The sequence below is a fragment of the Rhineura floridana genome, chromosome 6 (assembly GCF_030035675.1).
Source record: "Rhineura floridana isolate rRhiFlo1 chromosome 6, rRhiFlo1.hap2, whole genome shotgun sequence".
Classification (NCBI taxonomy): domain Eukaryota; kingdom Metazoa; phylum Chordata; class Lepidosauria; order Squamata; family Rhineuridae; genus Rhineura; species Rhineura floridana.
The window spans coordinates 87,423,864-87,439,988 of record NC_084485.1 but is presented as its reverse complement, the minus strand read 5'-3'; the positions used below and the strand labels follow the sequence as shown (position 1 = coordinate 87,439,988).

At 40.2% G+C, this 16,125-nt stretch overlaps 1 protein-coding gene across 2 annotated transcripts in view; it reads left to right on the top strand.

Moving 5' to 3' along the window:
- TRABD2B (TraB domain containing 2B) overlaps positions 1-16,125 on the top strand; it is a 444,269-nt gene that overhangs the window by 411,718 nt on the left and 16,426 nt on the right. For both annotated transcript variants that reach the window (XM_061630445.1, XM_061630443.1), the window contains one exon: positions 7,178-7,441. In XM_061630445.1, coding sequence (XP_061486429.1) covers positions 7,178-7,441 — 264 coding nt within the window. The remainder of the gene's footprint in view (positions 1-7,177; positions 7,442-16,125) is intronic.

Here is a 16,125-nt window from a genome sequence, read left to right as displayed (position 1 = left end):
GAACATTGCATTAAAATAAAATACAAGCCACATGATTGTTAGAATCATAGCTAAATGCCACCCATAGTTTCAGCAATAATCTGCCACAGTTGCCAGACCTAGTGGAAAGAGAGGGGAGAAGGGGGTGTTGCTACACAGCTTTTTAGCCATTAGGAAGTATGTAAATGAATGGCTGAGATACCATCTCAGGCAACTGGCACAGGGATAAAGCGCTTCCAGTCAAACAAGCAAACTCTTCGTGTAAAAACGTACACACCAAGGAGGATGTTTCCTGAGTGACATAATATGCTCTGGGGAAGGACACCGCAAGTGGTTTTCACTTTCATGGTATACTGCATAATGTGGTTTTCTTTATGGTAAGAAAACTGAAATTGTTTTATTTGATGAGTGGGGCAGAGATTATGAACGTTGTTCCCATTCAACACACAATGGCAACTATTTCCCATTTGCTCTTTTTTAAAAAAAGAGGGGGGCTTTCTGATTCTCAGATTATGACGTTTGCTCTCTTTATCCAGTTAAACTTTGTTCCTAGTGAGCATAGTCCTCAAATAGCACACAGTTTCTAGTTCTGAAGAAAATGCTAAGACAAATGTGGGATGATGGTTGTACACTAGTCAGTAGACTGTGCTATGAGCAGCGGTACAGTGCAGGCCAGGGGTACCTGGTGCCCACTAGACCTAGTAAGGCTGCTATGGGGGTGTGGCCAATGAAGTCATGGGGGAATGGTCAAGTTTTGGTTTTCTCCCCATCCTCCTCCTTGCAAACATATTGTGGCTACTTAAGTATTCTAGTTTTGCATATAGCACCTAACTAAACTGCAAATTGCCTTACTTTGGTTCAGAAGGGATTCTGGCTGCTGTCACAGTTGTTTCTGATGGGAGGAAAGTTGTGTGACCTCCACCTGTTCTGGATCTTTCCCTGTACTCCTCCTTTGGAAAGAATAATGGACACTTAAACATTGCAGCTGTAGTAATACTTAGCACCTAACAGAGTTGTAGTCCTATGCTTGCTCTCATGAATATACATACAGTTAAGTCATACCTCCTTAGCAGTGAACAGAAAACTAGATCTCTGCTCATTCAGTCATGCTCTCTCAATTCTGTTGGGGTTTTTTAACACACACAGTGAGTGAGTTGCTGGAAACTCACATTCAGTAGGCACTAGTTCCACAGAATACAATGGAATTTACTTACTTCTGACTAGGACCTGGGAGACCAGGGTTCAAATCCCCACTCTGCCATGAAATTTTCTGGTTGACCTTGAGCCAGTCCCAGCCTAGCTTACCTCACAGGGTTGTTGTGAGGATAAAATGGAGAGGGAGTAGAACCATATGTGCCATGATGAGCTCCTTGAAGGAAAGGTGGGGTATAAATATAATAAATAAATAGGTAATGAAGAGGATTATGTTAGTAACCAGCAGTGCTTGGAAAATCATTTTAGAAAGAAACAAAATAGTTCAAGTTTTTAAATAAAGTTTTAGTTCATAATAATTTCTGCATGCCACAGAGCTGTTCAAGGAACAAGAATGCTGCTCTCCCCCAATGCCAACCCTAAACCATACAAAAAACTCTAATGAAGAGTAAAAAGAAAAGAAAACTTGATAATATATTTTTAAATTAAAGCTTATTTAAAATGAGCATCTGTAATTGTATAAATGTAATGTTTAGGATTTGGACTAGGACTTGGAAGACCAGCAGTCAATTCTACACCCACTTAAATAAACACAGTGAGGCTTACTTCTAAGTAAAAATAATAGCATTATTTACTACAGCTAAATCATACCTCCTCCTTGGTGTAGTTAATCATTACATGTGGGAGACTATGTGTCACTTTTATGGAGAAAAACAGCAAATATGTTCAAGATTATGTTTTATTTAAGCTACACCTGGCTTATTCCCTGGTACACAGAAATAATCTCTCTGACATGGAGCAGTGTCTTTAAGTATAATGGCTAATATTTATTGTCTAAAGATCACCAGAGTTGTTTTTTTTAAATAAAACCAATCTTGTAAACTGTGAGTTCCTATCACTCAGAGAAAAAAGATATGGCAGGTGGGGAAAAACAAGAAGCCAAAATATTAGAAAAGCGGGGTCTTTCATACCATATGATCATTTCTGAATACTGTAGTAGGATGTTCCACAAGTTCCTCCAGTATTCCACTGGTGTGGGGACTCAAACATTCACAAAGTATATTTAAGTCTCTTGGTTTTTATAAAAGCAGGGATATGCTTAACTCAAAATTTCTTCTCCTTTTGATCAACCACATTTATACAGGTTCCACCTCTCCACTCAAGGTGAAATTAGGACTAGAAGTGTGCAACAACCCCACACATGCCCTACTAATTAGATTACCAATGCCAGGACATCTGTGTTATCAACTACTCTCCTGCTCTCCTCTCCCCAAGTCCCCATCATGAAAGACACAGTCCTGGGTTCAGAAAGAAAATAAACATCTGGTCTTCTTCAGAGTTTTAATTAAAATAATTATAATAAGTTATTGCTCTTATCTGTATGGAGGTTAATTTTCTTGCATAAGTCCATATCAAATTTTCAGATACTTTAAATAAATAGAAAAGGTCCAGTCCATTCTTGGGGGAGTTTGCCACCAAGAAGTTCCTCTCCTTCCCATTCTGACAATGAAAAAGGTCCAGTCCAGGCTGAGCCCATGAAGAAGCCAGATTACACACACACAATGCCAACCAAACATTGGGGGGGGCAGTTTGCCACCAAGAATCTTCTCTTCCTTCACCCTGATCATAAAAAGGCCCAGTCCAATCCATGAAGAAATCAGATTCTCCCCATCACCACCACTTTATGATGCCAGCCAAACATTTTTGGGCCAGTTTGTCACCAAGAATTGCCTCTTACCCCCACCCTGACAATAAAAAAGGCCTAGTTTAACCCATGAAAAAAACAGATTTCTCCCCACCCCCTTATGATGCCAGCCAAACATTTTTAGGGGCAGTTTGCCACCAAGAAGAACCTCCTCTCCCTTCCCAACCCACTACAATAAATAGGGCTTAGTCTGACCTATGAAGAAACGAAACCTGCTCTTAGAGTAGTTTATCACTACTCCTCTCACTGATACGTCTCTATATATCTACGCATGCTCAGAACCAATGTGTGATTCTGATATAGGCTCAGATTACCAAGTGGCTACTCTTGAAGCAGTCTAGACTCCTCCCTAGTTTGCTATAGTGCCTGTGTTAGATGAGACCTCTTCACAGCAGAAGCCTTCTAAGAGGGCTGACAAGCCAGCAGACCAAGAGGAGGGACCTCTTTACCATAGCTACACTAAGGATGAATGATAGATTTAATTCAGATTGCATACAAAGGTGAACCTAACTCATTTGTACTGTATGATATAATACATGAACTGAAACTCAGCCATAGTTCAGAATTCACACTTTTCTGAATTTTGCAGTGCAGTTCTTCAGCCAAGTAATGTGTACAAAAATGCATAACTAGGGTAAAGTATGAGCAAAAATGCATATATTCATGAAAATGACACACAAAATGCAGTATATTAGGGAAAATCACTTTGCAGGAATGTGGATAATGGGCAAAATTGCATATAAAATGTGTCTATTAGGATAAATTTGCACTAAAACGCTGATGAATTTTCAAGAGGACTTAAAAAATGCAAACTGATGTAGAAATGAGGAGAACTGAGCTACAGATTTTCCCATCCCTATGTCCACCCCATCGCTATTGCTGAATACTACATTTTGGGGAAAGGGAGGTGGTCCCAAGGAGGTTGGAAGGCCTCAAGGTCTTGTCATTCTCGCAGTGTTATTGGAAACACAATTTATGGAGCTCAGATTGGGGAAAATGTTCAAATTCATTAAGAACAGGAGAGCCCTGCAGGATTGACCTGCCTAGTCAATTTCGCTGTTTCACATCTAGTGAGCCAGATGGCTATGGGAAGCCCACAAACAAGACATAGCACAAAAGCCCACTTCTGTTGTTGTTCCCCAGCAACTGGTATTTAAAGGCATACCACCCCTGATCTTAAAGGTAGCATATAATCATTATGGGTTCTGTTCAACTAGATTCTACTCTGAGCCAGAGCTTGGAAAAGTTACTTTTTAAAACTACAACTCCCATCAGCCCCAGCCAGCATGGCCACTGGATTGGGCTGATGGGAGTTGTAGTTCAAAAAAGTAACTTTTCCAAGCTCTGCTCTGAGCAAACCCACTGAAATTAATGAACCTAAGTTCATATCTCTTAACTTCAATGGGTCTACTCTAAGTAGGAGCAGCATTGAATACCACCCTATGACTAGTAGTAACCATTGAAAACCTTAATTTAGATTTGATTGAATCAAGCCAAAAATAGCATGCTTTAAGGGAACTAATTTATCCTTACTGAGACCCACCTGAAGCCACCCACCTTGCTGAAGCTACGGAGGTCTGGGTCTGGGTAGTGCCTGGATGAGAGACTGCCTGGCAACCACATGTATGCCATCTTGGGCTCTATAATGAAAAAAAGGCAGGGTATAAATGTAATAGAATAAATCGGGAGAGAGGTCTACTTGCATGACATCACAGGCTGCAGCTCTGTTGATTTCAATGATCCTAAAGAAACAGAAATGGACCATGTATGGGGAATGGTGGCCAGTGGGAAGGGAAGCCAGGATAAAAAGACTATATAGAGATTGTGGTTTACTTAAGGATCAGAGACTGCTGAGACAAGCAGGGAGAGGGGGAAGATGGGTGTGTCAAGTTAGAGCTTGAGGGAAGGAGAGAGCAAGGCAGAGAGAGAGGCCTGAAGATGAAAACCCAAAGGGAAGAACTGAAATGATTCTGCCTGGAGAGAGAAAGAAAAGAAACTCCACTGGAAAGAAGTCTCAGTCTGTGGACCCTGAGGGACAGGGAGATAGAATAAAATGAAAATAAAACAAAATAGTACCATAGATTGCATAAAGCTGGCCTAGCCAAGAGCCATGATTCCCTTGCAATGGGTGGTAAGGTGCCTAGTCAGAGCTATAGAATAAACCTGAGTGTGAGCTGAGGCATCTTGGCCTTGTTTTATGAGAAATGGCTTTAATTCTCCTGCTGCCTGTGCCATTTTATAACCATTTTGAAAAACAAGGACATTAGATCAGACATTAACAGATTGCACTTCTGTCACATATTTCAAGCATAAGCTTACCCATATTAGTAAAGCAGGTCTGCCAGTGGACAGCTTGAAGCTTCTTTCACTTGACAATGGTTTGCAATCATTGTCTCCACCCTCTCTCTCTCTCTCTCTCTCTCTCTCTCTCTCTCTTTCATTGAGATATTTGAGTTCTGGGATAATATGAAAAAGATGAAGCATCTCACTATTTATGTGTTCGCCCTTCAGGATTGTCACCTCTCCGTTATTTTAGCTTAATTGTTGTTAGTAGGGTGACAGATCAGAGAGATCTTGCCGCTGAAGTTATTATTGAGGTAATAATAAAATCTTCATATATGTTAGTGTCTCCTAAAGGCAACCCAGAAGTCCCTAAGTATTTGATATATAAATTCCTTTTGACACTAGTGGAGTGTGGCTATTCCAGGAGCGGATAAGTGCAGGCATTTGCTAAGCTTATTTGTCACCAAAACCGTAACAATTGCAGCCAAATACTGGGGTGTGGGATGTAAAACGGCAAGCAATTATGTACGTAGCAAACTTTTTTGTATTTACATGGTTTGCATACAAGAAGACAGATGTCTCTGTAGTCTGTGGGCAGAGGGTGAAAGATATATGCAAAGGAGTAGAATTCTTGAACAGACAGATATTCCCATTGATATGACCATTGCTGGTCATTGACCGAAATAAAGTTATTTACATTTACATAAAGCAGTATTAGCTCATGTTTGGCTTTGCTTCAGGTGCAGTAGCAGAATGATGGCATGAGGCCCAAAGCTGCAATGTTACATGTTCCTTACTATTATCAAAAATGCAGTGAAGCTAAACTGTTCTTCTTCAAAGAGAAGAGCATCATAGAGTTGGAAGGAACTGTATAGTTAAGTTAATCTAAACTCCTTTTCCCAAACAGACACCTGAAGTACCTCTGCTGAGTGCCTTTGGAAACTTGGGGCTGAGAGATCCAACATCCTGAGAGCAAACACAATTAAATTCCCCTTTCTCCTATCCCCCCTGCAGCCTCTACACTCCTCCCTCTGCTCTGGAGGATCCCCCAACTCTGCAGAGCAGATTTTGGGAGCCTGCAGGGGGGAGGTAAGGAAGAGTAAGTGCAGAAACAAAAGTCATTGCACCAGCCAGAAGTCATAATTGAATATCACCCTTCATTTAAAAAAAAATCCAAAGAAGGATATTTCCTGGGCAGTTTATTCATTATACAACTGCAGTTAACAAAAACATTTCTCTGTTACGATTCTAACTGAGACCCTTGCCTATGTCATTGAGTAGCAGGCTCTTGTTCATTATCCCAGGGCAGGTTCATATGCCCAGGACAGGCTTGCTCAAGCCTGGCTTGTGTACAAGTTTGTGCATTCGAGACTGGAAAAGAAGAGATGGATCAACAACTTCTGGGTCTCTAAATCTTCCATCCCATGCTTAAGTAGCACTACATAGGACTTCACCCATTTTTGCATCACTGCATCAGAGAAAAAATGCATATTGTATACTAGGGATGAGCTAGAATTCCTCCCAATTCGGATTTGGTATTGAATTTTCCATTAATTTGATTATTCTCAATCGCTGAGGAGCAGATATTAACGTAGAGAATTTCCATGGCTATTTCTGAAAACAGACTTTTTTAAAAAAAAGCCTTTAAAACATTGATAGTAAGAATGTTAATTTATCGATATTTCCTTTTAAAATATTTCTTTTAAAACATATTTCTTCAAACTATCAATATTTTAAAGGAAATATTGATATTTCCTTCAAAATATCAACATTTCCTTAAAAAATATCAACATTTCCTTAAAAAATATCAATATTAATATGTATTTTTTCCAAGTGGAAAAAATGCACGGATCAGTAAAAGCAGTGGCTAATGGATACAGAATGAACTCAAATTGATGCCAGCCTGTTAGGTGGGCAGAATGCTTTCGAACTGGCACCAGCCAACAGATCCCATCCATATTGTATACCGTCTGTTGTACCTAATAACAACATTATGTGAATCAAGATTTTTCTAGCATGCCCATTCAGAAATCACTCCTTGATAAACTTGTTTTGCAGCTCCAGGGCAAACATCAGTCCACCCTCCAGAGGCTCCTCTGCAACAGCCACAACTGCTATCCAGTTTTTTGAATATGTGCCACCATCTTCTTCTTCAGTGCCTCCTCAGACCAGTGAAGAAGACAGCCTTCCTCCACACCTTCTACTGTCAGACAGCATCAGCCAGCTGGAAGAGTTTGGACGTCAGAAAAAGTGGCACAAGAAGCAGTATAAAAACCATCGCCAAAGACAGTTCAATGATCTCTGGGTCCGCATAGAAGATGGGTGAGTTTGCCCACCGATTTCCAGCATTTGAAGCACTTTTCTATCAGCATTCTATTATCTCATGCTCATAGCTGGGTGTTATAATGCACAACCAGGGATGTAAGTTGATCAGCTATTTTCAATGATTGTGTGTGTAATTAGGTTGCAGAGAGAACAGGTCTGCGGTCAGCACCCAATAAACTGGGACATGTGCCAGGGCCTACATGCCCTGGAAGGGGCCAGAAGTGCTGACACCTTGCCTTTCTCTCCCTTGGGGCCCCTGGTGTCATCACTGCTATAGCTGCCAGCCTCCCCAGTGCACTCATGCGCAAGCTTGCCCAGCACTAGCACTGCTGTAATGGCCCATGGCACAGATCCTTGAATTTCAGTTAGGATAAGAGACCATGTCTTCCAAGGACATTTCCAGTGCTGCAGCCACTGCTACACCACAGTGGTTCTCATGACAGGGACGTATATGCAGATGAAACCAAGAAATGTGTCTGTAAAGAAACTGTGTAGAAGGAATTTGCTGGTAGATAGGGATTCATCTCATCCACTACCTGAGAGTCTCACTGCTTTGCTGTTGTTAGTAGTAATGTGTAAAATCAGGAGAAAGATAAGATTATGGGCATTCAGCTAAAAAACAATAGTGAGGGAGAGCATTCATTATTCAGTTGCTTTGCAGAGTTAACTGGTTTTGTGGACATGTCCAATGTTATGAAAGATCTTTGACCTCCATTCCCAGTTACCAGTGAGGGAGTTTGGTACTCATGTTTCATAAGTTCCAGGAGAGAACTTCTTCCTCGGCATCACTTTGTCTCCTACAGTATGTGCTTTCTATATATGAGGAAAGTGATACACTTTGCACTTGAAAGGAAAATAATACCAAGAATGGCATTTATGTGGCCTGCCAAGAATGGATACTCATTCCCAAAGGACAACAAAACATTAGCAACTATCAGCTTTTTTAGATATGACAGCTCTTTCAGTCTAAAAATTGACAGACAGAGAATGAGCAAGAGAGAGAAGCAACCACTCCATTGATGAAGGCAGTCAAGTGCAATACAACACACTAATTATAGCCATTACTAGCAATCCTTATCAATTGCGCTGGAATTTCAGGCACTTGCCCTTTTCTTGCAGACAATGCAGTGATACAAAACAGAACACTGTCAGTCACAATGGGCTTTTAATTTCATTTAGCTGCTCCTGAAAGGTAAGTTTCACTGGATACATGCAAATTGTTTCCACTGTGTTTCCATGGTTCTTATCTTAATGAAATGAGAGGCTGCATTTCTTTGGAAGAGACCTAGGTGCTTTTATTAATTTATTTACAAAAATAAATTATGCTGCTTAAAATAATAAAGCATCTTTAAGCAGTATACATAAAAACCGTAAAATCAATAATAGCAATCAGTAATAAAAATTATTTATTTTGCCATCTAGCAGGTAACAGTTTGGTCAGAGGATATTTTTCCCCTCCCACACAGAGATCTTGAACTTGAATTACCCATTTTATTATTATTATTATTTAAAAAGCCTCTTCCACCCACCTGCTCCTTGTTTGGCAAACTAAGGTCTTATGAAAAACTCTGACAAGGGCATAAAAATGAAAAAGAAGGGACCCAATTAAAGAACTACCAATAAATATAAGACAGAGTGTGAGTGGTATAGGAGTTGGAACATACAAATTTTATGTCTTCTATCTTTGTATATAATTGCCTTCTGAATCACAGGGCAATCATATCCCAAGATGTTTGGAGGCCAACTTGAAATTTTGTTAACCTTGTGAATACTCAGCCGCAGTTCATATGCTACCTTAGCTTCAGAGGCTTTAGAAACATGCCCTTCCAACATGTAGATGATGTAACACAGCTTTCCCCAACCTGATACCCTCCAGCTGTTTGGGACTACAACTGCCATTAGCCCCAGAAGCATGGTTGTGCTGGCTGGGACTGATGGAAGTTTTAGTCCAAAGCATCTGGAGGGCATCAGGTTAGTTGATGCTTTATTTATTTATTTATTTATTTATTTATTTATTTGGCAGCATCAGATTCACATGGCGCTGTACATACAATAAATCCATTTTATTTTGTTTTATGTAGTATACGAGCCAAGATCATAAGGCGCTATTTGCATATACTTCCCTTTTTCCTTCCCTTCCCCTTCCTTTTCTTTTCTCTTTGCTTGCTTGCTTGCTTGCTTGCTTGCTTGTATTGTAGAAGAGAACTCATGAAAATGGGAGTTTCACGACTGCTCAAACAGGGTATCTGCATAGACAGGTATTTGTGAAGAAGACTGGCTCATATGTTATCTGCACGGCTGGATAGGAAGCTATAGCACTCTCCCTCTACACGATGGCCAGAGGTAACATGAAATGGAGTTCAGTCTCCAACATGAATACAGCACAAAAGTTGATATAAGCAGAGCCTGTGAAAGGCTGTATGCAGCTGCGCTAGGACAAACGTTCCCCTACCACTTCATCTGATTAAGTTCATGTAATGCAGACCTATTTCCATGACACTCTGACTAGGTTTCCTCTTCAGGAAAGATCAAAGCAAGCTGCTGCATGTCTTATATTTTCAAGCCCCTCTAGGCTTTTTCCACCTATAGAAGTCTGAAAGTAACATTGCTTATGCACACCTTCCAATTATGCTTCCCCTTAAATAGCATGAAAATACTGTACATGCTTGGAGCAGTATCCAGTACTGAGACTGAGTCTACAACAAAATTTGGCTGGGCTTCCCCAAGTATTAGCAACTATACTTTCTTGTAGTGCAGTTGAATATGGTGGGTTTTCAGGTTGCATTTTATCCCACTGAAAATATTAAAATAGCTGTCTCTCTACTATTATAGTGTAGTTTCTGCTCTCACCTAAAAGTTTATAACAGACTTCTGTTTGTCTGAATGGTTGAATGAAACATCCAGTTTGGGTGATGGCTGGTTTTATTCCAAATTAAATTGTCTGGAATAAACACCACAACAGGATTCTGTTCTCACAAGCATGAAGATGCCATTTGAAAGGGTGAAAAGCCTTAGCCTTCCATTACTCTTTAAGCAACCCAGTTGTGAGAATGAAAGGGGTGTTGCAAAGAACTCAAGGTAGCCAAGCTGCATTCTGTAATCTTGTGAGTAGTCTCTAAATTACGTTCACAAGTATTTCTTCTTCCGCATCTGGCAAGAAGCTCCAAACATAAATCAGCTAATAGAGGAGAATCATATCCACCTCTTAGCTATCTCAGCAGAGCCTTGCCCAAGCCCATGAGGCTGCACCTGTGCAACTGGTCCAACATCTGCTCTTGGCAGCCCTAGTTTCCTGATAAATATGATGAATGTAGACAAGGCATGCAAGTAAAATAATGGCACAGCATAACTCGACAGTGTCTGTGAGGAAGAAGTAAATCTCCCCAATCCTTGTCTCTGCCAACATACTCTCTTCCCCTAAATGGCTTTACTAAGGCTTTTTGGATTAGTTGTCTGGTTGGAGTGTGAAGGATATATTAATTAAACCCCTCTGAACATGTGTTCTTTATGCATTTTCGTATGATGAGCAGGCTAGGAGAGGAAGCCATTTTTTATCTCACAGGGTTTTGAGTTCCTGTTACTTAGGCTTTGCCATATGAAAATAGCTAGGCATTTTAGTGCTCACACACATAACATTATTTTTTAGCCTGTATAGTACATTGTCGGGTTAATTTAATATATCTCTTTTTACCATTGTTAAAGTATTTTACATCACATGGGATACCGTGGAATAAGTCGGATTACTTTTTTCCGTCTGTGTTTACAGTAGAATGTGAAAATAAAGTACATGTGAGCAAATCATGCGGCCCCCAGAGACCTTCAGTACAGCCCATGCAGGTGCCCAAGCTGCCCACGACCACCAGATTTTGCTGTTTCACTGCTAAGTTCGCACTCCCTCAAGCCCAAATGCTATTCTCCCCATGTAAATTGCACTTCTCACAGTCCATATGGCAGGGTGGGGATAGCATAATTGTAATGGGGAGGACAGTTTGCAGAGAGGGTCATCCCCATGCACAGTCCTCCCCATGTACAATAGTGCAAGTGCACCAAAAACAACCCAGTTATTCGGAAAAAAACCAGTTTTTACAAAAATGATGATGACAGATTTGATAGTGTGTTGCAGTGTCTGTGGAATAGATTTTCCAGTGGTGAAAGCCCATCAGCCTTCCCTGAGTGCCTGCTAAAGAGAAATATCAACTGGCAGAAGAATGAGGTTAAGGATGATGCCAAGCAGCCTTTCCTAAGAACGCAATTCCATAGTTTTGGCTCTGCTCTAGGTAGAACCTCAGGCTCTGCCCACCACACCTTGGTCTGGAGATTCCAGAGCAGAATCTCTGATGTTGATCAATGAGCAAAAATAGGATAACAGGGGGAAGTCATCTTTAAAATACCTAGGACCCAAACTGATTAGGACTTTAGAGAAAAGAAATGGATGTTGAATTAAGGGTGGGATAGATAACCCAAAATAAGTTCACATAACTCTGGAATTCCCTCCCCTTAAATATTAGGCAGGCACCATCTCTGCTATCTTTTCGGCACCTTTTGAAGACTTTCCTCTTTCAACAAGCCTTTTAAGTTGAGACCTATCCCAGTCTGCGTCTGTGTTAGAATTGTTTTTAATATGTTTTCTTTAATAATATGTTTTTAATATTTTTTTAAAAAAATATGTTTTTAAAGCTTTTTTAAAAATGTTTTTAACGTTGTTTTGTTTTAATGTATTTTAAGGTCTTTTTATGATGTTTTAAAGTGTTTTTAGCATTTCTGTTTGCTGCCCTGGGCTCCTGCTGGGAGGGAGGGTGGGATATAAATCAAATAATAAATAAATAACACTGGAGCATGTTGCTCCATCTGACCAATTCTAGATAACAATATACTGATGGCATTTTGGACCATTTGAACATCTGAGACAATTTTTAGGGCAGCCACACATATAGTGTGCTATAATAATCCAATCTGGACAAACAAATGTGCGTCTGTGACTAGGACCCCATCTGCACTGTACATTTTAAGGAGTATCGTGCCATTTTAAACAGGTGTAGCTTCCACCAAAGAATCATGGGGACTGTAGTTTGTTAAGGGTTCTAAGAGTTGTTCCTTCACAGAGCTACAATTCCCAGAGTTCTGTGAAAAGAGGGATTATTAAACCACTCTGAGAATCATAGCTCTGTGAAGGGAATAGGGATCTCCTAACTCTGAGCACCCTTTACAAACTACAGTTCCCAGAATTCTTTGGGGAAAGCCATTACTGTTTAAAGTGGTGTAATACTGCTTTATACATATAGTGCAGATGGGGCCATGGTCTATCTTCTCCAGAAAGGACACGACTGGTAGCCAGATGGTAAGAAGACTCTTAGACACCAGTACCACTCAGCATCCAACAGCAGACCCATGTTCAGAAGCATTCTGCAGCTGTGAACCTTCAGGGACATGCAACCTCAAATAGCACAGGTGGCATGCTTACCCATGGGTCAGCTGCTCCAATAGCCAATAGTATTTCCATCGTATCTGAATTAAGTTTCAACTTGTTCCTCTACCACATCCAATTCCTCACTGCCCAGTGCCCACAAACAGCAGTCCCATAGGATCTAATGAAAATGAGGACTGGAACCAAGAGTCATCATCATACTGATGACATCTCATCACAGCTCTGGATGACTTCACCCAGAGGATGCCAAGCCATATTGCCCTCCAGATGTTTTCGACTACAACCCCCATCAATTTCAGCCAAACTATCTAGAGGGCACCATGTTGGTGAAAACTAACCTAGCCCATAGGCCAAGTTAAAGCTCAGTTGTTCTGATTGCCCATTCTGCTGTCCCTAATCTTTTTTTACCATAGTATTTTTTAACTTAAATTTAACTTAAATCATTAGGCAGATATCATTGTTTAGTCTCAAAACATAAGTTGCTAGGCATGTGAAATAGTTAAAAATGAAGTGCAGATCTGCAAAGTTTTCTAGACACATAGATAGTTTATTCTTAGAGCAACCAAAAAGGCTCCTGTTTTTTCATTCTTAATTAACTACATAGAAGCAAACATAATATCTACATACAGTTCAAGGAATATGACTCCTAGATTGAGCATATAGTCCACAAAAAACAAGATGAGTTTGTTTCTTTCTTGATTTTTTGAGAGTCAGAGTAAGCTCTTTAACTGATAATGCATGTTAGTCACTCTGCATGTCAGCCCTAAATAAAACATTTGTGATGGGTTTTTATCAGACATGTATCAGGTTTTACTAAGCTTAAGTGATTCCATTGGTACCAATTTTAAGCAAGCATGGGAAAATCTGTAGATTTTTTTTTTAAAAAAAACCTCCTTTTTGTTTTGTTACAAAGACATCAAAAAGATTATTTTCCAGTCCTTTATTGCCAACACAAAAAACTGCAAATTATAATGCTGATCCTACAAGTACTGACCTATACGTTAAACCCTATCTTCATCATTTCTATTATTAATGGGGAAATTGTAGATATTTCCATGACAGAAGGTGTGGCGAAGGATATATATAAAGTACCCTGTAATGTCTATGCAGCCCTTGGGTCCCCATCACCTGCTACTGGCTCACCACATGTTTGTCTTGGGCTTTCCTTTTTAAAAAAAACAATCTGTTCTTCGATGCCTAGTGGCCAGGTTGTTGTTATGTGCCTTCAAGTCAATTTTGACTTATGGCGACCCTATGAATCAGTGACCTCCAATAGCATCTGTTATAAACCACCAGATCTTGTAAGTTCAGGTTTGTGGCTTCCTTTATGGAATCACCATAAATCACCATAGGTAACCATCATTTAAAAATCCCCACAGTGTCCCCAATGTTGTATTGCTGTTGGTCATTCTGGGAAAATTAAACTGGAGAAGTGCTGCCACCAATGAAGACAAAGTGAACAACATAGCTTGACGTTTACTTAGATATACATGCAGCAGATACATTTTTTAATATGTCATGGTGAGCCATGAGGAAAAGGAGTGAGGCATTCCACACTTCCTCCTGCAGGTTATCTTTGTATCTGTGGAATGTGCTCTGCATGTGTGAATGTATGTGGAGGGTGACAAAATGTCCAGACTTAGAAACATAGGAAGCTGCCTCATAACTGAGTCAGGTTGGTCCATCTAGCTTACTATTGTCTGTCTCTCTCCAGGGTTTCAGACAGGGGACATTCCCTGTCTTACCTGGAGAAGCTAGGGATTGAACTTGGAACCTTTTGCATGCTCTACCACTGAGCTACAGCCCTTCCATGGGTTTAGAGGCAGTTCATTTCTCTATGTATTCAATTTACAAAACCTTTGTCTTCTACATTATTAGTGTTTATTGCAAATTAAATAGACAAGGCAAGCAATGACTACACAAACACCATCTTTTCCTCTCTTCTGTGAGCTGATACGCTGCTAATTTTGTTGGCCCGTAAATGTGTCCTGAGAAGCATGAGCTTTGCATGCACTTGTAGTTTGCTGCAGTGAGAACAGCATGTTTGTGCAGTGTTTGATCACATGTTCACTGAGCACCACAAAGGAATGGTAGCCTTTGCATATGATCCATGGACATGTTTATCAGTGCTGATGAATAACCCTGGGTGGCAGATGAGCTACAGGAGACCACTTGTTAGGAGATGTTCTGATGGATCTTTTAATTTATAAATAGGAGCTACTCCATTTAATTTTCCATATCACAGCTTTCACTTGCAAGATGTTCCTTAATACTAGGTCTGAAGCCTCTTACTAGGATATAGCATCTAGTTTAAATGTGTAGGCAAAGGCCACAGGGTGGCTATCCTGCTTTCTATCAAATACAAGAGAAAAACATCCACTTCACAAAGGTTAATATGCATTAAAACAGGGGCAAGAAACCTGATTCAAGAGGATGTTTAATGTAAATCTATCTAGATGCTTTCCTGTTATCTATAATAGCTTTGCAGCAGGTTTTGTCCTGTCCTTGAACTCTCCACTGTGGCATTGTTCTTCACATCATTTTAAGTTTGTAGTCAATGTAGATAAATTGATTGATTGCTTCAGGATATTTATTCAGACCTCAAGGTAGACTCAGACAAGAAAAGTTACAGTGTTTAAGAAACACAGATCTGAAAGGTTTTCACCTACCTCAACTACTTGCAATGAATCCCATAGACAGAGAGCCATTCCCTACATTACTTCTTGAAAAGAAGGGCTTAGTGGTAGAGCATTTACTTTGCACACAGAAGGTGTCTGGGTGCATCCCCAGCCCCTTGCCTGAAACCCTGGAGAGCCGCTGCCAGCCATTGTAGACCAGGGGTTCTTAACCTGTGATCCATGGTCCATGGATGGGCTTCAGGAAGTCCATGAACCTGGCGCAAAATAAAAAAAAATCAAGTTCCAACGCAATAAAATTAATGGTATTTATTTATTTAATCATATTTATGGGATCCATTGCTTTCATCAGATTCTCAAAGGGTCCATGACCCATAAAATATTGAGGATCACTTGTGCAGACAATATTCAGCTTCATGGACTAAAGGCTGGATTCAGTATAAAGGAGCTTGCTATGTTCCTGTGAAACATATATTGCAAGGCGGCCTGAAGATGTGTGATTTAAAACTGGATTACCTGTCAGTTTAACTTGCTTTATGTGTGTTGAGCCAACTAGTTTCCATTCTTGTGCTACAAATGTATCAAGTGAGAAACTGTTTTGAGTAAACCCTGCAAGAAAA